The 27,987-nt window shown below is 33.5% G+C and overlaps 2 protein-coding genes and 1 non-coding gene across 4 annotated transcripts; 2 read left to right on the forward strand and 1 right to left on the reverse strand.

Moving 5' to 3' along the window:
• Window positions 1-1,944: 1,944 nt before the first annotated feature.
• TRNAH-GUG (transfer RNA histidin (anticodon GUG)) lies at window positions 1,945-2,016 on the reverse strand. The gene has a single exon. It is a non-coding gene; the product is annotated as a tRNA-His (tRNA).
• A 3,518-nt stretch (window positions 2,017-5,534) lies between these two features.
• LOC101265913 (beta-glucuronosyltransferase GlcAT14B) lies at window positions 5,535-10,187 on the forward strand. Its single transcript, XM_004236715.5, has 4 exons — window positions 5,535-6,158; window positions 8,617-8,692; window positions 8,821-8,936; window positions 9,050-10,187. Exons 1-4 carry the CDS (start codon window positions 5,663-5,665, stop codon window positions 9,565-9,567), a joined length of 1,206 nt encoding a protein of 401 aa, XP_004236763.1. The 5' UTR covers window positions 5,535-5,662; the 3' UTR covers window positions 9,568-10,187.
• A 3,150-nt stretch (window positions 10,188-13,337) lies between these two features.
• ABCB7 (ABC transporter B family member 7) lies at window positions 13,338-26,141 on the forward strand. Of its 2 annotated transcripts, XM_004236714.5 has the most exons (12): window positions 13,338-14,154; window positions 18,251-18,305; window positions 18,386-18,561; window positions 18,639-18,839; window positions 21,311-21,570; window positions 21,657-21,967; window positions 22,059-22,279; window positions 22,368-22,708; window positions 22,896-23,689; window positions 23,840-24,081; window positions 24,412-25,664; window positions 25,797-26,141. In XM_004236714.5, exons 1-11 carry the CDS (start codon window positions 13,780-13,782, stop codon window positions 25,639-25,641), a joined length of 4,206 nt encoding a protein of 1,401 aa, XP_004236762.1. In that variant the 5' UTR covers window positions 13,338-13,779; the 3' UTR covers window positions 25,642-25,664; window positions 25,797-26,141. The 2 variants fall into 2 exon arrangements, with proteins under 2 accessions (XP_004236762.1, XP_010319266.1); XM_010320964.4 differs by having other exon boundaries at window positions 24,412-26,141.
• The last annotated feature ends 1,846 nt before the right edge of the window (window positions 26,142-27,987 follow it).

Raw genomic sequence — 27,987 nt, forward strand, 5'->3', positions numbered from 1 at the left:
TGGCAAAAATTGTGATAAGGAAAATTATTTCTTCTGAGCATGAATTTCTCAAAAAAAAAAAAGTAAGTTATATATATATTAGTAGAAAAAAATTAAGTTATATATATTATTAGTAAGCTTTTAACTAAGTTATATATATATTAGTAGAAAAAAATTAAGTTATATATATTATTAGTAAGCTTTTAACCATTCGATATCATATTATGATTGACACAAAATTAATGTTTGAATATGCTGTTTCATGCTAATTTCATATTATGAGATGAAATTTCATATTCTCCAAAAATTATGATTTGGGAATTCCATATCATGATTTGGGATTACACATTTAAATTTAATAGCCATTTATATCATATGTAAATAAGATTTTAAATCATATCATAACTTTTTAAAATTTAGTAATTCCTACCAACATAAAATTTATTATTACTTTAAATAAATTTCTACTTTATCGTTTATATTCATCAAATTCATTATTTTTTTATCAAATATATTTATCAACAAAATTTATTAACACTACTTTAATGTTTGATAAAGAAAAATAGTTTTTCGTCTACATTGAGTGAACAAGACTGAGCGCAATGGTTTTATAATAATTTATTGTGCGATTTTTTAAACTTTTATTTATTTGGTAAGAATGTATATATAATTGTAACTATTTTAACAGTTTTACATGAGATTCTTATATTTATGAGAAAACATACAATATAAAAACTTCAAACACATGTCCAAACAAAACTTCAAATTTCATTTCATAATTTCATATTATAATTTCAGATCTTGATTTTATATTACATGATCAAACGGGCCCTTAGATAAATAAAGATCAAATCAATGTTTTTATTGAGAAAAATAATATTACGATAATTCGATGTGGATGAAAATATTTTTTTTCTAAAAATACTCTATAAGTTACATTTTAAGTTCATTGTCTCAGTCCACACCAAACTATCCCCCCCAACCCAACCTCACTCTCACCTCATTCCACTCTCTAATAATTTGCTAAATTACATATAAATAATTTAGACTTAATATTTTCTTGCTTAATTTTTATAAAATATATTTTTTCACACCTAGCACACCCAATAATATTACTGTAATTATTAAATCTACTTGACATGATTTGATTTTCGGTTGAAATTTAAAAAAAAAAATTCGTGTATGTTCGAACATGAATTTTACTCTTTTTTTTGTTTTTATAATTTTATGAATCTAAGCTATTATTTCACCTGGAAATTTCTTAAATCAGTTTTTCAAACTCCCGATACAATCCATTTCAAATTTAAAGTTAAATAACAGTATGACATCTATCTTCAATAATATAGATTAACAATAATTCTATATTATAATCAATCACTATATAATCATGTTTATTAGAAAATCGATCTTTCATGTTATGTTATTATATGCTCTCCATAATAATATCTTATTATGATCGATAAAAAATATTGAAACAAACAATTTCCTTATAGAAGGGTTATTCTTATCCTTACACTGTTATATTGTATGTTATTTATAATTATAATATTTTGCTATAACCTATTTTTCTTATTTTCGAAACAAACAACTTCGTTATGGAAGGTTTTTTTTCGTTATAAGAGGATTTTCCTTTATACCAAAGATCGTTGAGACTGAATAACACATACTCCTCTTTGGCTCAATTTATTTGACATTTTTCGTTTCTCAAAAGTTAAATAATTTAAGTTTGACTGGATTTACGCATGTAATCTTCAGATTTTTTGAAATGAAATATATATATATATATATATATATATATATATATAAACTACGTAAAAGTATCATAAGTCACAATAATTGACAATTCCAAATATTTAAAAGATTTATAAAAAATTTACGGTGAAAAATAAACTTGTTTGAATCTCAAAATTCGAAAAGAGCCACAAAAATTGAGACGGAAGGAGAAATATCTTTTTAAAAATTAAGTGTGGCTGCTGGGATTCGAGCCCAGGTCTCCACGGCCACAACGTGGAATTCTTACCACTAAACTACAGCCACTTCATGTTCATATTTTTGCTACAATTATATATTATTTAATGAAATCATTTTTACTAATAACAAATGGCTCTTATAAAAATTGTATGTAGGGGTGTTCATGTTTTGGTTAAAAAAAAAAAACTAAATTTGAACTAAATCGATTTAAAAGAACGATTTTTGGTGTGATTTGATTTTAAATTTTGAAAATATATACTATTTGATTTGATTTTACTAAAAAAGAAGTTAACAGAAATAACCCAAACCGAACCGAGAAATTATATAAATTTGTAATTATTTGTATATTTTATAAGTAAAATATAAATATTTTATTAAAATTTAATCAAATTAAATCTTTAACTTTATTATTTAATGAGTAACTTTCACATATAACGAACATAAAAATCATATTTGTATTCTATAGCTATAGTTTGCATAATTGCGCTCCAAGCAAGTATAAGATATGTATATTTTGTTATACATATACAAAAAAAAAACAGTTGTATAATTTCACTATACAATATACAAAAGAAAGTAGTCGTATAATCTGTTTTGGTATACATATACAAAAGATCAATTGTACAATATGTGTTTGTATAAAGCGAGAAAGAGAGAAAGACAAAAGAAAATTGGGCAGGAGAAGATCATATTTGTATAATCACACGTGTATAGGACGAAAATATATGCAGTTGTATTTATATACAATTTTCTCTCGCTTTATACAAACACAAATGTCACAATGTATACATTTGTATTTGTATAAAGTGAAAAAGGCGAGTGAACGAGCTAGATCTGGGAGAGTAGCGAGCAAGATATGAGATAGGAGAGATAGGGGAACGAAAATTTATGTATATATAAAATTTTATCTCGCTTTATACAAACACAAACACATTATACATATGTGTTTTTATATAAAGTGAGAGAGACGAGTGAGAGAACGAGGTCTGGGAGAGTGGCGAGCGAGATCTGGAAGTGGGGAGAGAGGAGAACAAAAATATATGTATATATACAATTTCTCTCGCTTTATACAAATGAAAACACATTTTATACATCTGCGTTTGTATAAAAAGCGAGAGAGGCGAGGAAGAGAACAAAAGTGGCGAGTGAATTTCACTCGGAGAGAGGATAAATAGCAACAGTTTGCTATAGGGTGCAGTTAAATCAAACTATATTTATAGAATTTAATTTGAATCAATAATTTGCTATTAAATACAATTTTCCCCTTTTCTTAAGCCAACTATCAAAATCCAAAGTCCAAGGCTAGCAACATGATATTATTCATTACTAAGTTACATCATGTTGTTTTGATTTTTCAAAAATATTAAAAAATGTCAAACGTATTTCAAATCCAAAAAATAATCCGTATTTTTAGAGAATTCGACACAAATAGAATATTATTTCTCACTAGATCATGCTAAATGGGATGATTAAGGCCTGAGAGTTGTAGTAGCCCAAAAGTATTGATACATGGCCTGATTGATTTAATATATATTGATGCAAATAGAAATTCCTTGTTTATTTCGCTTTTTTGGTCAAAATTATTATAATAAATTACTCATTAAAATCATTTCAGTTTATTCAGTATTAATAAAGTCACGCAATTTAATCAATTTACTCATAAAGATATTATTATTACAAAAAAGAAAAAAAATTAAAGGGATAATTATATAAATATCTACTTTAAATTTAACTTTGTAACACCATAGTTTATATATAGTAAAATAAAAAGAACAGTCCAATCAGTCGATTTATAATTTTCATCTAAGTAATAATCAAGTCCAAATAATTGTTATAAAAATAACTAAAACAAAGGAGATTAAGTAATATTTATCTTATGCGATAAGTATGTGTCACCAAACCTTAAAAGGTGAATTTCATAAAGTGGTGCATGATCAGCTCAATTATTTATACGAGAGTATTTATCGATCAAGAATTTATCAAAAGATATTGAATGTACGTAGCTGAAATAAGGATATTGAAATGAATGTATGAGTGCATTAGGACTAATAGGATTAGAAACGAAGTTACTCGAGACAAGATAACGGTGACCATCACACTCGGATCTTTCTCCTCATTTCTTTGTACAATTCTCGTCAAGCCCAGCGATTGACAAGATGAGGAAGGGCGAGACTGAATTGGTTTAAACATAGTTGGAGAATAAGCTATATCAACTAAATAAAATATGTTTTGAAGGCAACAAATTAACAGTCAAAGTTTACTTGCAACTTGCTTACATTTGTTGAGCCAAGTAAGTAGGATATATAATATAATACTTCTTTCGTCTGGAATTGCTTGTCTTGTTGCGCTTATCGAAAGTCAATTTGATTAATTTTTAAAGGTAAATTGGATCACATTAATTCAATATTTTAAACAAAAAAAATTGAATATTCTAAAACTATATGAAAAGTATTATAAATTACAATTTTTTTGCATATTAATATGATAAAAAAATACATATTAAAATGTTAGTCAAAGTTTTTATAATTTGACTCTAAAAATAGAAATCATGACAAATAATACCGGATGACAAATTGATACATTAACAATTAATAACCATGCCTAAACGATCTTATTCTATGTAAAAGATATCTATTATTTTATTAATATATACAAAAATATAGTGAAGATAATTAGTCAAGATGTAAAGTTCATGTGTTTAAGATTATACTTTCTTATCAAATTATTGAGTAATAATATTTTTAAAAAATGTATAAATATAAAAGTATACTAAAGGTAGTAAATTTGATCGAAACCATAATAAAAGGGCTAAATCTGCTTTGATCGGTGAGTAAAGTATTTGTTCAATAATAACGATTATAGTAAATTGGTAAGTAATCTTTCAAATTGAATGAAATTTATTGTGTTTGAGCCTTAAATTAGGTCTGTTCAGAATCAATAAAAAAGTTATTGATTTATAGTATTGGGTTATTGGTTTTGATTTTTTTTGTTATTGGGTTATCGGTTTAAATTTTTTTTTTTAACAGGTTAACCGATAACCTGATAGTAAATCAAATAATTATATTTATACCATTTTGTATATAAAGTCCTCGACTTAGAGTTTAATTTTCTATTTTTATTTTGATTGTCTCAAACACTTGATTATTATACAACGTGAAAGTGTTTGCTTTTGAGCAAGATGTAACTTGTGAACTCAAGTGCATGGTTTATTTGGTTTGTAACCTTGTTTCTAAGTGATTTTCAATATTTTTTTCTTGTGTCAAATTTTAACGGTTAAACCGATAACCGAACCGATAACGATAAAAAACCGATAACTCAATATCTTAATGGTTCTATAACGATTTAGCATCTCTACAAACCGATAGCCAACTCGATAGACATTAAAACCGAATCGAACCGCCCAATACACCGCCCTACCTTAAATGAAATTGTCCAACTTTATCCTTAATATGAAACTTTTAAATATAAATTCAGATGTAATTGAACTTCAAGACGAATACTGAATACTAATTTGAAAATGATTTAATCCTTTAACTTTAAATTCGATCGAGCTTTAAAAGTAAATCACTATATAAAATTTCAAAATACAAATTTTAAACTAAAATCGAGCTGCAAGACGAATACTAAGTACCAGAAGAAAAATATCTAACTAAAACAAAACTACATATAAATAATTGTATTCCAATTTCCACACACAAAATCCCCAAATCTCATGTCTTTCTTTCTCAAACAAATCCTCCTCTTTTCTCTTCCACTAATTTTCCTCTTTTGTCTCCTCCTTCCACTTCACCATTTCCATAGTCATACTCATACTCAAACTCATTTTCCTCACAACCCCACTTTCTCAAACCCCTTTTCACCACCACCAAGAATAGCTTACTTCATTACTGGTACTAAAAATGATGGATCAAGAATCTTTAGGTTACTTCAAGCAGTGTATCATCCAAGAAACTACTATTTACTTCATCTTGATCAATTTGCTTCACCAAAACAGAGACTTCAGCTTGCTCTGAAAGTGGCTTCTGTTGATGTGTTTGTTGCAGCTGAAAATGTTAATGTTATTGAGAAAGCTGATGCTGTTAATGAAGAAGGGTCTTCTGCTTTGGGTCTTGTGCTTCATGGTGCTGCTGTTTTGTTGAAGTGGAAAATGGATTGGGATTGGTTTGTTAATCTTGATGCCTCTGATTATCCCCTCATTCCACAAGATGGTGAGTTGCTTTTTCAGTTTTTGTTGCTTTCTATTGATTTTCATAGATTGGGTTTAGTCTAGTTTATGTAGTTCAAGCTGAAAGTAGTGATTTTTATTGAAGCTAACAGTTCCAAAGGGGGTGGGGAGATGGGGATGATCTTTTTACTGTTTGGTTTGGAGATTTTTGAGCTGAATTGGAACTTGCTGAAGTTCAAATTAGTTATTTGTTGTAAGTTTGATTAGGCAGAGCCAGTGGCGGAGTCAAGATTTTTACTAAAGAAGTAAACACACGAAGAAGTTAAAAGGGGTCTAACATCTAGTATATATATACACATAAAAAGATTTTTAACCATGTATCTGCAATGTACTTTTTTGCTGAAAGGGGTTCGAACCCCTCGACACCTACCTACCTCCGCATAGGTTGGCAAATTTCATGAGCAGTTTGATGTTCATGTAAAGATGGTTAAGCTTGTTGAATCAATCTGATTTTATTGTCTTTCAAGGGAATAACATTAATCAATCAACTAAAGCCTCGATCCGAATTTAGTTGGTTTGGCTATGTGAATTCTCTTTACTCATTTGCTCTAAATTCAAACTTATTTCAATCCACTACTAAATATTATGATTGATAAGGCGAGTTGGAGGCTTTTGTAGATCTCCCACTACTTCGGCACGGGCATACAAGTCTCTGATCAGAATAAAAATACTCCTAATGAGCGTTGAATCTAAAGTAAGTGTGGCCTAGTGATCATGAAATGAGATTAAAACCATAGGAGATCAAAGACCAATTCCAGCTCAGACAAAAAAAAAATATTCGGTGATTTCTTTCTTTTCCACCTGCCTAAGTCTGGTACACAGAGTTAATAGCTATACTGATAGGAGATAGCAATTAGTACCTATTGGAATAGTATAGGTGCACACAAGTTGGCGAAATTCCATCTTTATCAAAAGAAAAATTCAAAGGCCAAGGATGCCATTAAGTATGTAGTGCATTTCTTGTATGTGCCGACTGCTCTCAAACTCATTATTGTACTTTAAGGGAGTGAACGAGATGCAAATAGAGGAAGGATAGCCACCATTAATTATATAACTATTTCTAGTTGATGAAGAATAGTTGACTGTCGAGGTTGTGGATTCCATATGAGGTTAAAGTTGCATTATTGATCTCAAGGGAGTGTAATGGGAAAATTCAAGGGAGTTAATGAAAAAAGATAAGTATACCTTATATCTTTCTCAAACAAGAAAGGAAAAAAAGTTATCGCATCAAGGTATATTCCATTTGGAGCAACATGGTTAGTGATGATTCATATAACCGACCCTGACTTGCCTAGGATTGACGTGGTTGTTCTTGTTGTTGTTTGCAAGGCATCCCCGCATATACACTTTTGTCTAGTGGTGATTTCTGTAAGGCTAATAATTTGCTGCTACATACCATATTCAGCATTTTGCCTCATTTGCATATGGAAAAATAAAGCTAATTTACTAGCACTAGCCACAACTAAGGATGTCATTAGTTGCTCACGATAACTCAAGTGTGGGCCTCAATCATACATTGACCAGGATAAAGTTAGTTTTACAATAATGTATACCTGCAACAAAGATGAAGAGTAGAGTGTTGATCCTAGTGAATGGAAGAGTCATCTACTGGTCCTATCACTAAGCAAGGTGCCTGAAGTGTTAAAATGCCATTCATCTCGTCCTAATGTAGTCATTAGTCCGTCGGCATATTCTTGATTATATAGAGAGTCAGTAGCTTTTTTTAGGATGATTGATACTTTCTTGTCAATTTATAATAACGCTAGTCAAACTCTAATTCCCCAAGCTTGTTTTTTTCTTTCAAATTCCTCAAACTTGTTTTAACTCTTACAATATTTAGAGAAAATGAATAATTTTGCATAGTTTATTTATTCTGGTTTCGCCCCTTCTCATGGGTTGTGGATTGGAACTCGTGAAGTTTTATCTCTAAGAAGCCAACCACTATCTCATGCTTGGGGATTCATTGTTCTTTTTTTTCCTTCCCAAAGTTCTCATTGAACTTTAAACTGAGGTGCCTTCTAGTCCTATGAACTTTAGCTTATTTACTTCAAAGTTTGCTCGAGTTCATGAACAACACCGATATGATCCCTAAACACACTGAGAAGGAGCGAAGAGTAGAACAATTACATCAGAATCTCCAAAAAAAAAAGGTAGAAAAACCACATCAACCATAAACACTTGATTGAATGGTGAAGGTGCAACAGTGAACTTGGAGATCCAATGGTATGACCCTTTGTTTCATTAGATCAACCATTCCGGGAGGAAAATGGGTTAATCACTACTCATACGCAGAAGATAGATTTCCACAGAATGTTCTTCACAATGTATTTGATTACATGAATTTCCTCTTCGTTCGTCTAGAAAGGCTTACTTTGCTCTTTACTCTTCCTAAATGTAACATATATTTGAGCTGATGCACTAAAGTGTAACATTTGTTGCAGATTTTCTCCACATCCTCTCCTTTGTTCCGAGAAATTTGAATTTCATAGAATATAATATGAACATCAGCCCAGAGGAGTAAGTAACATCATTCCTTCTGCTCCTTCAAATTAGTTGTTGTTTTACAATTATTAATAGTTTTTTGAGAAAGGTACCATGTTGTTTTACAATTATATAAGTTACTTATGTTGTATTTTTGTTTTCAGATATCAAAAGGCTCTGGAAGTTATCGTTGACTCTAGACTCTACATTCTCTTGAGAGGAAAAATGTTTGTGGGTGACCGAAAACGGGTACTTCCTAGTGCTTTTAAACTTTTTATGGGTAAGTTTCTTGCCAGGTGATTTCTTGTTTCCTTCATTTTTTACGATTTTAGTTAAGGCTAAAATGTTTTCTGATAATTTGTTTGGATTCTGAGATCTTGCTTGCTTTGTCAGGTTCTCAACATGTAATTCTAAACAGGAAGTTTGTTGAGTACTCGATCCAGGGATGGGAAAATTTGCCAAGATTGCTCCTGCTATACTTCACGAACACTAGATCGTCTCATAGAGGATATTTTCAGACTCTTGCTTGCAATACTATGGAGTTCTCAGATGCTGTCATTAACTCCAACTTGCGATTCATTAACTCAGACAACACTGCTCGAGATCCTTCAGACTTCAGAGCTCCAAGTTCTGATAGAATACTTAAAAGGGAGGTTGCATTTGTTGGAAACGTATCTGCGGATTCTCCCTTATTGGACATGATTGATGCACACATTCTTCACCGTGGTCACGGTATGGTCTCACCAGGGGGGTGGTGTTTAGGTAGCTCAAATTGGTTCAGTGATCCTTGCGGTGAATGGGGTGATCCTAGTGTCTTAAGACCGGGGCCAGCTGCAAAAGGACTTGAAAATTTCCTCATGAAATCGATCAAAAACATGTCAATCAAGTCGAGCAGATGTGACCATCAATGACCACTTATGGATCCTGCTAACTCCCTTCTTTGTTTCCTCTTACCGGTATGAAAGGATATGACAACTATCAGAAATCAGTGCTTCTGTTTGTTGGTTGCCTTAGCCTTGGAGATCAGAGTTACCTACTACCTATGCTATTCGGAGGTGACAAATATCCACTGAAAATGTTGAGGTGCGCGCAAGCTGTCTCAAACACCAGATTCAACGAAAAAGAAAAACTAGGGATTCTTCTCAGGTATGTACTGTAGTTGGTATCCGATGGAATAGTCCAGGGGCGTACAAGCTTGTTATAGAAAAAAATGTGTGCTAGTGTGGTGCAGGTAATGTATTTTCACCCAGAAGTGTGTAGAATATCGCGAATCGAACGATGCTTGTGTCCATGTACTAAAATTGTTGCCACTGTCAAAGTTAAATATCTATGTATGTTAGAAATGCTCATCAAATTTGAAAAAAAAAACTCATATTCATAAACTTACCAAAAAAAATTGAGAAGAAAAAGCCAAAGTCCTAATTATGTGTCCTTTTTCTTAGTTATGTATAGCAATTTTTACCAATATTTTATTGCTTGTTTGGCAGAACTTTTGTGAAATTTTAAAAAAATACACATTTGGAGATTTGAAGTATCTGTCCAAAAATAAAAGATGCTTTTGAGCAACATCAAGAATAATTTATTTGATGTTGGGATAAGTTACAAATTAAGAGTAAAAAAATTAGTTCTTTCAGGTCTTATTCATATAAAACAAAATATAATTATCAAATTATCTGTCATTAATTTATGCCATGTCTACCCAATAATATATTTAGTATGAGGTTTGGGAAGAGATACGTACGTAGATCTTGTTGGATAGAAAAGTTGCTTTCGATAGAATTTTGAATAAAAAAAAAAGTTTTCGAAATAAAATTGGAAAGATGATATGACATTCTTCTAAAAACAAGCAAGATACAAAGGACACGAAGCAGTAATTCAATTATTATTTTTAGATTCTATGAGTACAAAAGTGTTCAACTTCTTACTAACTCTATCCTAATTTCTGACCTCCAATTTTTTATTTATTTAGGTTCATCTTCTTAATATAATTATCAAATTACTTCACCAAATTATCCTTTTTTTAACCTTTCTCTATCTTTTCTAACTCTAGTTACAACCAAACTCTTACAACCCCCTCCCCCCACCTCTTTTGTTTCATATGTCTTAATCATTTCGATCTTACCTCGTATAGCTTCGTTCTTAAAACATGTCGTTTATATATAGTATGCCTATACTTCTATATGTGCACCCTCATCAATGTTATCTTCATCTTTTGAACTTGAATATTTTTTATTGATCAACACTGTGCATCGTACAATAATATTGATCTAGCCAATATTGTTCCCTTTATTGTTTAACTACATTCATAGTGATGAAGACCTTAATAATATTGAAGTCTTCGATAGAAAATTTAAAACTATTCTATTTATATAAACTAATCATACAGTGAACCTTAAATTAACTTTTTCTTACGTAACACAATCGTCAAAAACTCAAATACATTTTAAAAGTCAATTAGTCAAATATAATTTATTTATTAAATACTTAAAAAAAGGAAATCACCAAATGATTTAGTCAAACATAAACTATTTTTCTAAAAATTATTTTAATAAAATTGCTGCTATTTCGTTGTAGTTTTTAAAAGTAACCACTTATCCGCATCATATAAGATAACACTCTCTCATTCTCAACTTATGTAACATTTTGTTATTCGAGAGTCAAACTATTTAAGTTTGACTAGGAATTTGCGCATAGAATCTTTAATTTTTTGAAATAAAATATATATTAATAAACTACATAAAAACATTATAAGTCGCAATAATAAATAATTTAAAATATTTTTAAAATGTATAAAAAACTTACCGTCAAAGATAAATTTATTTGAATCTCAAATTTAAAAAGTATCACATAAAATTAACTAAGAGATTACTAATTTATCATGTTAAAGCTATTTGATAAAATAAAACAAATATTATATTAAATATTTATCTATTTATTTGATGTAAATGTCGTTAAAAAACCAACTTTTAACCAAAAACTAATAAAAAGACGAAAAAGGGCATTGATTACTTTAGAGGGAACATAGCCTTTAACATTTGCGCTGGACACAACACAACAAAGCACACAATACATTAATCAAATCATGTGCATATACCACTTGCACCCACCCATGAAAAAAGAAAAGAAAAAGACTTATCAAACTTTCTTCATTATATACTTTCTCCGTCCGAATTTATCTGATATGTTTTATTTTTTTGAGAGTTAAATAATTTAAATTAGATTAAAAATTTATGTATAGAATCTTCAATTGTTTTGAATGAAATTTAAATATTCATAAATTTTATGTAATACTATAAGTCATAATAATTAAAAGATATAAGAAAAATTTACGATAAAAATATACTTGTTTAAATATCAAACTTTGAAAAATGCTACGTAAACTAGATCAGAGGGTGTGTTGCTTTTTCTTCTTCTTCTTTAGATACTCACTTAGATTTTTATTTTAAAAAATCACTAGATAATAATGACTATAACGTAATATAATGATTTATTTAATGTAATTTTTATATGTAGAATTTAAAGAGAATAGTGTGTTAGACAATCTTATTTATATCTCGTGACAGAGAAAGCGAATGTATAATTTCTTTTTAAAAAACTCATAAAATAGTAAAAAATTATCGATTACTCATAATTTTGCGATTTAAATTTAAAAATATATTTCATTTTTTCGATAATATTGATATTTGAATTGTGATTTTAATAGTAAGGAGTAATTTATTAGAAACATAAAAACATATATTTTTTAAAATAATCAAGAACCATGAATGGCATTAGAGATGTATCCAAATTTTTGACTAGCGGATTTTGTCTTAATTTTTTTTAAGCATCAAACTGATTATATCTTTAAATATATTATAGTTTCAATAGATTTTTACACATATTTTATGTTTTTTAACAAAAATACTAAAAATAAGATGAACAAATATCATAAATATTGATTCAATCTTGAATAATATATCTCCTATGAAATATAAATAACAAAAAAAAATATATAATATCATTACATAAGAAGTTAATTTCAGTCATTTTAAATCAAAGTATCGTTTACCTCTCTTTTATTTGATGAAATTTATACCTACAAATCTTTTATTTTTGCTCTTACATAATAGCTATTTAATATTATAATATTTTAAACCTAACTTCAGTACATATAAAGACTACAACAAATAATAAATATCAATACAATATCATTACGTAAGAAGTTAATTCAATTATTCTAAATTAAGATATCGTTCACCTCTCTTTTATTCGATGAAATTAATATCTACAAGTCTTTTATTTCCGCTCTTTAATACTAATAACTATTCAAACGTAATATTTTAAACTTAACTCTTCCAATAGTGACTGTGATGAAGAATAAATACCTTTTGATTCTTAATGAAATGATTTTTTTTTTATTTTCACTCTGTGTTTAAAGTCCACATTAAAGCTATGATTAAATTTGAATCGCATTTAACAAAATTCATTTGAAAATAACGCTCCCAACATACTCAGATCTGAAACTCAAGCCATTGCACCACAAATGTTTGGTTAATCTAATGATATAAATTCAAGTAAAATATAAAATAAAATTTAGTAATTAGGTTCTATTTTTATTTTTTTTAAAATTCAAACGTGGAATAATTATTTTTATTTTTTGAGAAAAAAATAAATAAAAATCGAACTTCAAAACTTGAAAATTGTACAGAGAGCCACTTTTCCCTTCTACGTTAAAAACTTGAAAAAGTCCGACGACCGTTGTCTCCTTTTACGCTGTCGTTTTGAGCCTCCATATATAAACAAAACGCACAACAAAGGGGATTTTTTCTGTACCCAGTCAACTCTCTCTCCGCCATTTTTGACCCGGCTCAAGCTTTTCAGTTTTCTCTAAGCTCATTTCTGCTATTTTCACTAAATTCAAGTTTCAGTTCCTGCTTTTACACTCCCTATTTTCAGTTCAATTTTCAATTTTTTTTTGGATCTGAATTCGAATTTTTCATTTTGTGTTTTTTTCTACAAAAACCCTAAATTGCGATGCCGATTTAGGGTTAAGGGTTTTATGATGGTATTGAAGGGGATTCTGTTGTTGATTTAGGGTATAGGGTAAAAAAGAGGGTTTTGTTGATTTTACAGGTAGTTGAAATATGATGGTACAAAGGGGGTTATTTGGGTGGTCCCCACCGCATATACAGCCGTTAACGCCGGTGTCGGAAGTATCGGAGCCGCCGGAATCTCCTTCTCCTTATACGGATACAGGAGGTGATGCTATGCAGGTTGAGTTAGAGGAGGAGATGGATGCTGATACGGAGGAGATGGAACCTCCGCCAACAGCTGCACCGTTTTCGATGCTGTTTGCTTGTGCTGACCGGTTAGATTGGGTGCTTATGATATTAGGATCAGTTGCTGCAGCTGCACATGGGACTGCTTTGGTGGTTTACTTGCATTATTTTGCTAAGATTATTCAGTTGCTTAGTCATGGTTCTGAATCCGCTGATGATCTATTTGACCGGTTCACTGAGGTAAGCTACAGCTGGATTTTGTTATTTGTAGTATTCTCAAAGAATTTTTTGTTCTATAGATTTACTGAGATAGCTAGAGCTGAATTGTTCATTGACTGTAGCTATTCTTTATAGAGATTTGTGTGTTCAGATAGTGTAAGAAAACATCAAATTATGGCGAAATGAAATGGGTTAAAAATGAAGCTAATGAACATTGAATAGTTGTAGTTGTTGCAGTAGCAATCTCTTAATCTGAATTACTTGTGGTATGTTGCCTTTACTATCCTAGTGGTTGTTGTTTAATGAATGATGCTAAAAGACATAATTTTTTTTAATTATATTAGACTGGAAATGTTTTTCACCGAGTTATAGAAGATAGGGTACATAGTGTTATAGGATCAGGGACACTGGCTAGCTATTGTATTTGTTTCCCCCAGTGTTGTCAGTGTGTTAATCATCCATCAGTAATTAATCATTGAGATGTATATTATAGCTAGTAAGAGGTGATCTGATTTGGAAAGCTGTTGTTTGACGGACTCCGACTTCTGTCACTGAATTTGTACTCCTTCAAGACAATAGAGGAGATATAGGCAACAGGTAGATATTGGTGCTTTTCAATTACAGGTGGTGGTTTATTAGATGAATTAGTAGTTTCAGCCCGTTATTGTTGTAGTTCGTTGTGCTTTGTGACTTGGTAAGTGCACTCCAGCTGAGGTCTGTTATCAGTTTCCCTTCTGTGTTTGTAATAGTTGCATAGGATTAGTTGGTTTCTTTGTGCTAAATACTCGGCCTTTCAAGCTATTGAAATCAGCAAGCTTTTCAAGTTAGGTTATTGATCCCACTTTAAAAGCAAGTCATTGTGTAACTGTAAATCCTCCATTAGATGCTTGTGAATGGATATAAGCTTCCATACGGTCCCCACACCTGGCTGGTAAAAAGTGACCTTGTTTAGCATGAACCACTCTTTTGTCCATTGCCACATTTCTTAGAATTTACTTTTTTATGTTGCAGCAGGCCACAAAAGACATTTGACTCTGGATTTTTTCTTGAGAATTTGACGAAAATGAGCCAATTCTAGGTTGGAAGTGTTCCAATTCATGTTATGTGCATTAATCTAAAAGGAATTATGTTTCTGTTGCATTTCAAACTTTCAAATACAGAAAGAAGGCTGGACAACTATTGGATCTTGCAAAAAGTTGAATGTGGGGCATCAAGTTCCTAATAGTATTCCTGGACTGAGCTTTTGTGTGCCGATCATTTTAAAAAAATTAGTTTGCTGTAGAGTTCCATTAAATCATTTGGAAACGGATGAATTTGAGCTTTCTCATGTATTTTGTTATTAGTAAATGCAGAAGTTAACAAAAGTAACCGAATTTGCATCTCTCAAAAGAATCCCTTTCTACATGATATCTTCATCTCTGGCTTGTCAAAATAAGAGTAACATGTGCATCTCCATCTGTAAATGCCCATGTGCATTTGTTTGGAAAGGAGAAGTGTAGTAAATCGGGAGGCATTGTTTTTGCTGAAGTAGATGTTCTTAGAGACAGGTCAGACCATGTGGTGGTGAAGTACTGCTCTTACTGAACTGTATAAAACCAAATTGCACACCATGAATTATAGTAACATCGACTACGGAGATATTCTCCAAAAGAATGGCGTGCTTTAAAGTAGGTCAACATAGGGGTGCGTCCTAATGGTCAATGAAGTTGGAGTATATGTCTCTAGTATAAATTCCAGTCAAGGAAAAAAATACTAGGTGATTTCTTATCATATGCCTCAACCTTTGTGGGCCGTGGGTGTTAACATACAACAGCAACAACAACGTTCCAGTGAAATCCCACTAGTGGGGTCCAGGGAGGGTAGAATGTACGCATACCTTATCACTACCCTACCTGGAGGTAGAAGACCCTCGCCTAAAGTGAAGAAGGAGACAATGACATGAATATAGTGAGTAACAAGGAAATGGTGCAAAGTCTACCTGAAGGTAGCAAAGACAACAACAAAGTAATTTGATAATCGAAATCCAATAAACAATATACTATGATAAATTATTGAAAATAAAAATAAACAATGCTAAATATCAAAAACAAGAACTACAATAGTACAACTAGTACAATGGCGAACACTTACCCCCTTAAGCAAAACACCACTACACTACCTACTAACCTGCTATCTTAATACTTGGCCTCCACACCTTCCTATTTAAGGTCATGTCCGAAGTGACATGAAGTTGCGTCATATCTTGTCTTATCACCTCTCCCCAATACTTTCTTGGCCTACCTTTGCCTCTTCTTGTGCCCTCTATAACAGTGTTACAAAAGGCGAGCGCCTCCTCGCCTTTGGCGAGAGGCGAGGCGAGGCGATGGGTCCTCGCCATTCTCTACTGAGGCGAGGCGAGATCAAAATGGCGAGGTGTGGCGACACAATGGCGACAGAAACGGCGCGCCTTTTTAATTAAAAATATTTGACTTAACAATATTAGTCAAAATTAGTTTTTTCATACTTTTGAAATTTCTGCTTTCTCCATCGCTACTCTCTCTCTCGATTGACTCTCTTCTCGGCTTCTCCATCACTGTCTCTTCTCCCTCGCTCTCTTCTCCAGTTCTCTTCTCGGCTTCTCCATCGCTGTCGGCTTCTCCATCGCTGAATATTTGCTAATATGTGTTATTGCTATTAAGATTTTGGATAAAATATGCAATTAAATATTTTAAATTTTTGGTGTTAATTGACGCCTTTATTCAAAAAGGCAAGCGCCTCGCCGCTCGCCTCGCGCGTGGCGAGGCAGGCCCTTGTCACCTTTTGTCGCCTCTCGCCGTCCACAACACTGCTCTATAACCAACCTCTCGCACCACCTCACTACTGCGTCTCTCCTTTTCATATGTCCAAACTATCTAAGTTGTGCTTTCCTCATCTTATCCATCACGGAGGCCCCTCCTACTTTATCCCGAATATCCTCATTTCTAATCTTATAACCTAATTTGACCACCCACACATCCACCTCAACATCCTCATCTCTACAACATGCATCTTCTAGACATGGAAATTTTTGTCTGGCTAGCACTCCGCTCCAGACAACAATGTCGGTCTAATCACCACTATGTAAAACTTACCTTCTATGTTGCTCGTACTCTTTAAAAATGTCCACGAGTGCATGTCAGATTTGTCAAAAGTAGCATATTTTTGGAGAAACCCAGACACGGGTGCGGCATCAAAAGTGAAGAGTCTGCGCCTTTGAGTTTCGATGGTACCTTTTAATAACACAACCAGAACTCTTTAGTCTCCAAGGTGTGTCTCCACGCGTCTAACTTAGCATTAACTCCATTACACGTCTCATCAATCAGTATTATCTCATTCACAAATAATCGAGGTGCGCACAAGATGACCCGAATACCACCCATCTTAAAAAAAGTACAAGGATCAACTCATCTAGTTCTCTGAGCAAAGTGTCATAGGCATCTTGTACATGTTCATTGACCCCAACTTGGTGTATATCATGATTGATTTTTAAAAGATAAAATACATTTGGAAACTACAGAAAGGAGTACAAAAAATCACTATTTTTTATTTTTAAAATAGGTAATGTTATTTTTATCGCTAACATGAGAATCTTTTGCATTAATGGTTTTCCATTTAATGTTTTAGCATTCTGTATGTTTACAAGTTTATTTGCATTCCTTAGAGATCTGTAGTTGAATCATTCTTGCCCCTTAGATTTATTGCATGTAATTGGTGCCCAAATTCTTTGAAGCTCTTCAAATGATAGTCTTAATGTTGTAAAGAAAGAAGTAGAAAAAAGAGGAGAGACATGTTTCTTTAATGTAGTTAGTTTCTGTTGATCTAGTCATGTCAGAGCTCTACTCGTTGGCATTTGGCACCTGACCATCAAATGGAAAATGAGAAATGAAGATGGAGAGAGAGTGGTGTATCTAATACTCTTCTTTTCAAAAGCGCCCGAGAGATGGTATAAAAGACGGTGATTTGTTGTACTTGCAAGCGACACTTGATGATGATAGTTATTTTGAAACTTTCTCTTGGTCGTTGTTATAATTGTTTGAGATATTCAACGAAGATTTTTTTTAACAGTCACGTTACCTAACAAAGATCACATTTTTCACAGCTTGCCTTGACCATCCTATATATTGCTGGGGGTGTTTTTGTTGCTGGTTGGATTGGTAAGCTAAAATTGCTCAAGTTTTATTATTGTCCATTAAAAGTTTCTCGACATTTGTTTTAATTAATTTCTTTCTGATAGAGGTATCATGTTGGATTCTTACCGGAGAGCGGCAGACTGCGGTGATCAGATCAAGATATGTTCAAGTATTACTGAATCAAGATATGAGTTTTTTTGATACCTATGGGAACAATGGAGATATTGTAAGCCAAGTTTTGAGTGATGTGCTACTTATTCAATCTGCTCTTAGTGAAAAGGTATGTTCAGCCTTCTTTATCTTCTTTGCTTGACTTTGACAATGGCTTCTCACCTTATCTTAACTGTGCTACGACAGGTTGGGAATTATATTCATAACATGGCTACTTTTTTCAGTGGCCTTGTTATTGGATTTGTCAATTGCTGGCAAATTGCCCTTATAACTTTAGCAACTGGCCCTTTTATTGTCGCAGCTGGGGGAATATCAAATATATTTCTTCATAGACTTGCAGAGAACATTCAGGATGCATATGCTGAAGCAGCAAGTATAGCTGAACAGGTCTGGTTTTCTCCATTATTAATCTGATTCTCCCATTTGGGAACTTCATGAAACTCTTGCTCTCTATAGTGTAATTTAATATCTATGATGATTTATACTCAAATAATGTTACTATGTAGGTGAATGGCATTTTTTACATAATCTTCGGTGGATCAGTGCTAACAGTAGAAGCATTTCACAACCCCCCCGCCCCCCCCAAAAAAAAAATTATAAAAGAGAGAGAGAGAGAGATGGAAAGGAAAAACAGAAAAGAACTGAGAATTCCGTACTTCCCTTTTTAAAACTGTAGACAATAATAACAATCTGTTCCTGAAGGACTTGATGCCTTTATTCACTCGTTTTTTTTAATAAAGAATAAGGATCTTTTCAATACGAATATGCACTATGTTATGGAAATTTGGGAGGAATAAAAGTAATCACCAATAATCTTTTTTTTTTTGGTGAGGCAATCATCAATAATTCCCTTGAAGTCGAGTAGAGGAAGTGTGCTTCCTTCTCTTCAGCTCTGCTTACATTAAATGACGTTAATACCTGAGTATTTATAGGAGTTCTTCTAACATGTACTTAGACAGTTAGACTAGTACATGTGTCATAATTCAATTAGTTGACCTTTTTCCTTTCCGAGTTCATGTTTAAAATCTTACCTGCATTCATACATTAAATTCTTTACATTCTAGTTATCTTCTAGTACCCCCTTTAAACTTGATTTATCACTCCAAGAGATGCTGTGAAAGATGTTAAATATTTAGTGGAAATAACAACTTGGTGACCTCAATTTCCTTCCTGATTCTTTCTCTACCTAGTCCTTGTCCGCAGATTCTTTGATGCAAGCACACTTATCATCTTTTTCCTTTAAGAACACCAATGCTTGCAAAGCTTGTTCGATGATACTTGTTTCGTTTTCTTCAGGATTTCCTCATCTGCTTGCAAAAACCCTGTAAGTTCTATTATGGTCTGTTGGAATCAATATCCATGGACTTTTTAGTAGCAACAATAACATAACTAAATCTTGAAGTCAGAGATTGTGGGTGTTCTGCAATGAACCCCTTCATTTGAGTCATCTCCATATATTCTCTTCATCATCATCCTTATCTGTTCTTGAACTGTACAGAAGGAAACCTTCTCAAATATCTTTGTCATCAATTCTTGCTAGACGCAAGTGGGGATTTTCTTATCAATCATTCTCATGGGCCATGGCATTGACATCATCTGATACCTCTACTGAAGATCCATCATTGTAGAGCTACTCCATAAGCATGTATTTTGTCATGGTTGAACCTCTTGTCGGGTCCTTACCATCAAAATAATCCTTCAAAGTTAAAACTTATGAAATCTTGTAGTTGTATTAGTCTGGTGCTTCTCTAGCTCAGCATCCTCATACCTATAATATTAGCTTATTTGGTGCACATTCATTTCAATTTGAGGTTTCAGTTTTCAGTTCTAATTTTTTATTTTTATATTCCCACTTATCTCTCAAGAGAATTGACTCTGATGCCAAATGTTGAGAAATTTGAGGAGCACATTCAAGTTACTGACTTTCTCTAGAAAACAAGTGGGAGAAAAGCAGTCTTCCTTACTTGTCTCAGTTCGTCTAGTATATTTTTTTAAACCTTTATAAAAAAAATAAGGTATCAGGATATTTTCTAACATTTACCTAGTCTAATACATGTATCAGACCATAATGCTAGAATTTTCCCATCCCAAATACATGTATAATATCCTACAGATATACTTGCATTAATTCCGTAAACGTAAAAAAGGGGGCAGCTCAGTGCACAAAGTGATTCCGTAATACATGAATTGAATTTATTCATGTACAAGATGAATTGTCAAGAATTTCATTAGCAGTAGGCTCACTGCTCACACATCAGTAGAGAGTCTTCCTGTGGGAAGTAATTAAAAGATGGTTTTCAATTAAGTTTCTGTTATCTCCCTATGTCTATCATCTTCAAAAAAAAGCAAAGCCATGATTCTGTCTTTGATAAAAAATTTATTCTTCAACCATGATATGCCTTCATAGACGAAGCTGAAAATATAGATAAATTGAGTTTTTTTTTTAATGACAAGGGAAACCCGCAGCCGCTACCCTTTGGGTGCGCACAGGGTAAAACCCCGCTCCTATGCAATAGCTCGCAAACCACATAGGAGAGGTAACCCGCACTAGGCAAGCCTTGTGCGACGAGCTCGACCCAGAAGGCGAACCCCTTGCTTTCGCTGGCAAGGGGTTTCGAACTTGAGACCTCCAACGTGGAAGTCCCAAGCTCAAACCACTGGGCCACCCCGAAGGGTAGATAAATTGAGTTTCGCTGCCAGATAATGTACTTATACATGATAAACATAACATATTTCTCGCTGTTCAAGGAATGATGATGTATTGGTCTCTGTATGGATCAGCTAGAGTTAAAGTTATTTGGATTTGAATTTAAATGCCTATTGAGAGTTTCCTTCAACTTACCTTTCATATGATGCAGGCAGTTTCTTATATTAGGACATTGTATGCATTCACAAATGAAACTTTGGCCAAGTATTCATATGCTACCTCGCTACAAGCTACACTAAGGTATGGTATATTAATAAGTCTTGTGCAAGGACTTGGACTTGGCTTCACGTACGGGCTTGCAATTTGTTCCTGTGCCTTGCAACTGTGGGTTGGAAGATTCCTGGTCACACATGGGAAAGCTCATGGCGGTGAAGTTGTTACAGCTCTTTTTGCTGTAATTCTAAGTGGCCTGTGAGTATCTCTTTCACACGTCTTACTCTCCTCCTTCACATATCGTACTAAAGTAATGCAATCCACCAATTTCTTCATTGTTACAGTGGGCTGAATCAAGCAGCAACAAACTTTTACTCTTTTGAACAAGGGAGAATTGCAGCTTATAGGCTTTTTGAGATGATAAGTCGTTCGTCCTCCGTTGCTAATAATGAAGGAACCACCCTTCCTTCTGTGCAAGGAAACATTGAATTCCGAAATGTTTATTTCAGCTACCTCTCTCGCCCTGAAATTCCTATCTTGAGTGGATTTTATCTCACTGTACCTGCTAAAAAGGCTGTAGCCCTCGTTGGAAGAAATGGTTCCGGCAAAAGTAGTATTATACCACTTATGGAGCGGTTTTATGATCCTACATTAGGTAATATTACCATTTAAGTTCTCTTCCGAGAGTTGCATATTCCTTCAACAAGCTAAAAATATGATATTCTCTACTGATATATTACTTGCAGGGGAAGTCCTTTTAGATGGGGAAAACATTAAAAACCTGAAGCTGGAATGGCTGAGAAGCCGAATTGGCTTAGTCACCCAGGAACCTGCCTTGCTAAGTCTGAGCATCAGAGATAACATTGCTTATGGACGAGATGCTTCTTCAGATCAAATTGAAGAAGCTGCTAAAATAGCACATGCCCATACGTTTATTAGCTCACTGGAGGGAGGATATGAGACTCAGGTATCTTGCAGTTGTCACAGTTCTTTCATATGTTCAACTGTTTCGCCTTTTCTGATGCTTAACTTTTCCTACTTACTATTTCTTGTAGGTGGGGAGGACTGGTCTAACTTTGACCGAAGAGCAAAAAATTAAACTTTCTGTTGCTAGGGCTGTTCTTTCGAGTCCTTCTATCCTTCTTCTTGATGAAGTTACTGGTGGACTTGATTTTGAAGCTGAGAGATCTGTTCAGGGCGCGCTGGATCTCCTCATGTTGGGAAGATCAACTATAATAATAGCAAGGCGACTTAGTCTTATCCGAAATGCTGATTACATTGCCGTGATGGAGGAAGGTCAATTAGTTGAAATGGGCACACATGATGAACTGATAGCACTGGATGGCCTCTATGCCGAGCTTCTTAAATGTGAAGAAGCAGCAAAACTCCCTCGCAGGTGCAGTACATGACTCGACTGAGCACTTGATGATTATTGTGTTATAAGTGTTCACTATAGCTTTGCGTTACAAGTTACTTGGTGATAAACAAGTCCCTGTTTTCCCGAAAATTATCCTTGTAGTTTGTTTTCCGGTTTTAGATTAATTACTGATACTTAGTTACATGCCTTCGCTCACATCATTCAGGATGCCAATGAGAAACCACAAGGGGACTGCGGTGTTTCAAGTTGAAAAAGATTCTTCAGCTAGTCATAGCTTCCAAGAACCTTCTTCTCCAAAGATGATGAAATCACCATCTCTTCAAAGGGTTTCTGGTGCCCATGCATTTTGGGCAGCAGATGTTACATTTAGTTCTCAAGAATCTCCCCACAACCGTAGCCCGCCACCGGAGCAAATGGTTGAGAATGGTATGCCCTTGGATTCATCTGATAAAGAACCATCAATAAGAAGGCAGGATAGCTTTGAGATGAGACTGCCAGAACTTCCTAAGATTGACGTTCAATCTGCAAATCGGAAGTTGTCCAACAATTCCGATCCCGAATCACCTGTCTCACCACTATTGACATCTGATCCCAAAAATGAGCGTTCTCACTCACAAACTTTTAGTCGTCCTAACAGTGAGTTTGATGACTTCCCTAATACATCCGAAGAAACAAAGGATACAGAGAATCGAGAACCACCATCCTTCTGGAGACTTGTTGAGCTTAGCCTTGCAGAGTGGCTTTATGCTCTACTAGGGAGCACGGGCGCTGCAATATTTGGTTCCCTTAATCCCCTCTTGGCCTATGTCATTGCATTGATTGTAACAGCATATTACACAACAGATGATAAACATCACTTACAGCGAGATGTTGACAGGTGGTGCCTCATCATAGCCTGTATGGGTGTGGTGACTGTATTTGCCAATTTTCTGCAGCACTTCTATTTTGGTATAATGGGAGAGAAAATGACTGAGCGAGTTCGGAGGATGATGTTTTCTGGTAATGACTAATTTCAATTAGTAACTGTTCCCTTCATAGTTTGTTTTGTTTTACATTTGTACTTGTGTAAATATATGCACTTATAATGATCATAATTAGTTTTCTCATGAATACTGATGCTTTTTGTCTGATGTTGTCGTTCTTCAACAGCAATGCTTCGCAATGAAGTCGGGTGGTTTGATGAGGAGGAGAATAGTGCTGATAATCTATCTATGCGCTTGGCAAATGATGCTACATTTGTGCGTGCTGCTTTCAGTAATCGCCTGTCCATATTCATACAAGATACTTCAGCTGTTATCGTGGCTATTCTTATTGGGATGCTACTTCAATGGCGGTTGGCACTCGTGGCATTAGCCACTCTTCCTGTTCTTACCGTGTCTGCTGTTGCGCAGGTTTGTTTTATCTGTACAATGTCACAAATTAGTCACTTATTCATACACAGAATAAAAGTGTATTTCATATTTTTATCGCAAGCTTATCTTAAAACATCCTGAGGTGACTTTCCTTGAAGAAACCAGATTGTCTTTTTGTCGTCTTCTCTCCTACTCCCATAAAACAATAAAATTGGTTTTGTAGAGTTTTTGTCCTGCAAAAGACTTGTTAAAAAGTTAAAGAGAGTAGTTTATTGCAATCAGTTTTTCAAATTAACATCTCTTCGAAACCTGTCAATATTTTTAGTTCTTTCTACCAGGCACTCACTTGGATCTGAACTTAATTTGCAGAAATTGTGGCTTGCTGGCTTGTCAAAGGGTATTCAGGAGATGCATAGGAAGGCATCTTTGGTCCTTGAGGATGCTGTTAGAAATATCTATACAGTTGTAGCATTCTGTGCTGGTGATAAGGTAATGGAGCTCTACAGGTCGCAACTGCAGAAGATATTTACGAAGAGCTTCCTCCATGGTGTGGCAATTGGTTTTGCATTTGGCTTTTCACAGTTTCTTCTTTTTGGTTGCAATGCTCTTCTCCTTTGGTATACTGCTCTCATGGTAAAGAATAAGCACGTGAATCTAACTACAGCGCTCAAGGAGTTTATGGTGTTCTCATTTGCATCTTTTGCACTTGTTGAGCCTTTTGGGTTGGCTCCATATATTCTCAAAAGAAGAAAATCTCTGACCTCAGTATTCGAAATAATTGACCGAGCACCAAAGATTGATCCAGATGACAACTCCGCCTTAAAACCGCCAAATGTCTATGGAAGTATTGAGTTGAAAAACATTGATTTCTCATATCCATCTCGACCAGAAGTCCTGGTACTGAGTAATTTCACTCTAAAAGTCAACGGAGGGCAGACTGTAGCTGTGGTGGGTGTTTCCGGCTCCGGAAAGAGCACAATTATATCTTTGATAGAGAGGTTTTATGACCCTGTTGCTGGTCAGGTTTTACTTGATGGCCGTGATTTAAAGTCATACAATTTACGATGGTTGAGGAACCATTTAGGACTTGTTCAGCAGGAACCAATTATCTTTTCAACCACCATTAGGGAAAACATAATCTATGCAAGGCACAATGCTAGTGAAGCTGAGATGAAAGAAGCCGCTAGAATAGCAAATGCTCATCATTTCATCAGCAGTTTGCCTCATGGTTACGACACACATGTTGGGATGAGGGGGGTAGATCTGACTCCTGGGCAGAAGCAAAGAATTGCAATAGCTCGTGTTGTTCTGAAGAATGCACCTATTCTGTTATTGGATGAAGCAAGCTCCTCCATTGAATCTGAGTCGAGCCGAGTGATACAGGAGGCTCTTGATACTCTAATCATGGGGAACAAGACAACTATTTTAATTGCCCACCGAGCTGCCATGATGAGGCATGTTGACAACATAGTTGTACTTAATGGAGGGAGGATTGTTGAGGAAGGTACCCACGATACACTGATGTCAAAAAATGGTTTGTATGTCCGCCTGATGCAACCTCACTTTGGGAAGGGATTGCGTCAACATAGACTTGTTTAAAAACGGAAGCAATGCAACTGAAGGTACATCTCATTTACAGTAACGTCCAAATCCTTACTGTAAAATCCCAGCTTCAAACTGGACAGATCAAAGCAAAGACAGAATGATGAGGATTTCTAACACTTTGTTTGCTGTTGATTATCACGTTTGGGCAGTGAAACTTCGTATGTAATTAGACTGATGGCGTTGTTGTTCAAATTGATATCGAGGATGATAGGATGTCAGGACTAGAACCCTATTCTTTTGGAGGCAGGCCGGTTGTGTAGATCAGGTTTATGCTCCGTCTCCTGATGGTATATTGATTTGTTAATTATAGAGTGGAATGAGTAGCCATAGCTTTGATCAGGTCTGTATTCTTTCTTCCTTTCGGGTTGTGTCTCTGTGTGTGTTGTAGTCAAGTCAAGTGATGTTCATTTTTTTCGTGACGAAAAATCCCCCTCTCCACTTTTCTGCTGTATATTTTTCTTATATGGAAGCCATAAGAGATGATTTCACCATCATTTTCTGCCTGTATAAATGTGTCACAAATTTGGTCTTTTGGAGTACACTTAAGTTTTGGTATGTGAAGATGCATAATGTTGTATAACAATGTTAGAATGAGGAAAATTAGTAAAAGTTAAGAGTACTAATTTTTACCAAAAAATGTATATGTCATCTCACATATCATCTGTGCTTGCTACTCAGTTATAACAATTTTGCATCTTATAAAGCTAGATGAATAGATTGTTTTAAGAAAAATTTAGGCCTCGGTTCGATTTCGATTTCGATTTTCACTATAAATAAGACGAGATCGATAAAGTATCGGTATAACAATTTTTGGTTAGAACAATTGACTCTCAATTAATTCTATATGGTATTGCAACAATTTCTCAAAATGAAAAACTTTAATCTTATACCACCAAGAAAAAAGAAAATAAATCTTACCAAAATAAAAGCACGTGGTAGAGATTGAAAAAAGAAATAATGTCAATTTTACGATAGATCTAGAATACGAGAGGTATTGACTACCAATTTTTTCATAGATTTAGAATATAAAATATATATATATATATATATATATAAAAGAATAATTTTACAGTATTTCTTTTACGAATATCGATATAACTCAAATCGAAAAATATTGCTCCATTTTGAAGTATTTCAAATGTAGTCCTCCCTTCGACAAAATCTCTATTGCTAAAATCTATCACTTGAAAAGCAAAGCCAAAAAAGGAAGAAGAAATAATTAGAAAACAAACTATACAAGAAATTCAGTTGGGACTAAAATCAAATCAAAAACAAAAAAATTAAATAAAAAAAAGCATCTTACTCACAACATAAAAACTAGTTTTGGGAGAGGAAGCAAGAAAAATACATTTAAAAAATATAAGAAAAACTAAAATTTGATGAATGAGAGAAAGAGAAAGCTCAACAGGTTTTATATTAGCAGGATGAGTGATCCTATATAATATGGTCTATAAAAAATAATATTGTACGCTTGTCTAGATATGCCATATAATTCAAAAAAAGATGCTCTTAGCTGATAGTTTGCTGGACATCAAAGACCGGTTAAAATAGGTAAAAAAATAAAAAGAAATTTGATGATTTTTCTTTTTCTTTCCTTTGTTACTAAATTTAAAGTCAAAGATTAATAAATAGAAAAATATTTATATCTAAAAGTTCTCCTCTTTATATGAAATTAACAAAAAACAATAATTTTCTCTATGAGTAATCTTAAGTCCAAGTTCTTGGAGGTTCACAAAAAATCGGAAGCTGAGATTCTAAAGGATTTGGATTTCAAATTCTGATAATCATGATTGTAAAAGGGGTGAAACGGTAAGTTCTATAACTTACCTGTTTGATCCTTCACGATCATTATTTGTAAACTCAAAATTTAAATTATTTAGAAGCTCGATTTTTAATATTTGTAGATCTCCAAGAATTTCGGCTTCAAAGAGCTAATTTTTTTGCAGAAAAAAATTATTGTTTTATTTAATTTTATAGAAAGGGCAGAATTTTTGGATTTTGGGGATACAATTAAGAATATGTGAAGGAATTATGGCTGATACACCCAAGAATAATAATTAATTTCAACTTGAGAAATGCTAATTTTTTTCCCTAATGGTATAATGAAGACAAATTTGAGCAATTTTATAGAAATATTGACGGAGTTTGCTCGAAATGCTAACACTATGTTTGGATCATTGTTACCCATTGCATTGTATCGTTACTATTCCTACAATGTTTGTTTTGATTGTTACTTAAAATGTATTGTACTTTATTGTTAAATTTCATTGTTACGTAACAATGAAAACCACCATTTCATGGAACAACCAATTTGGTATGTTCCCATTGGTACTTAATTTC

This window comes from Solanum lycopersicum, chromosome 4, assembly GCF_036512215.1.
Source record: "Solanum lycopersicum chromosome 4, SLM_r2.1".
Taxonomy (NCBI): Eukaryota; Viridiplantae; Streptophyta; class Magnoliopsida; order Solanales; family Solanaceae; genus Solanum; species Solanum lycopersicum.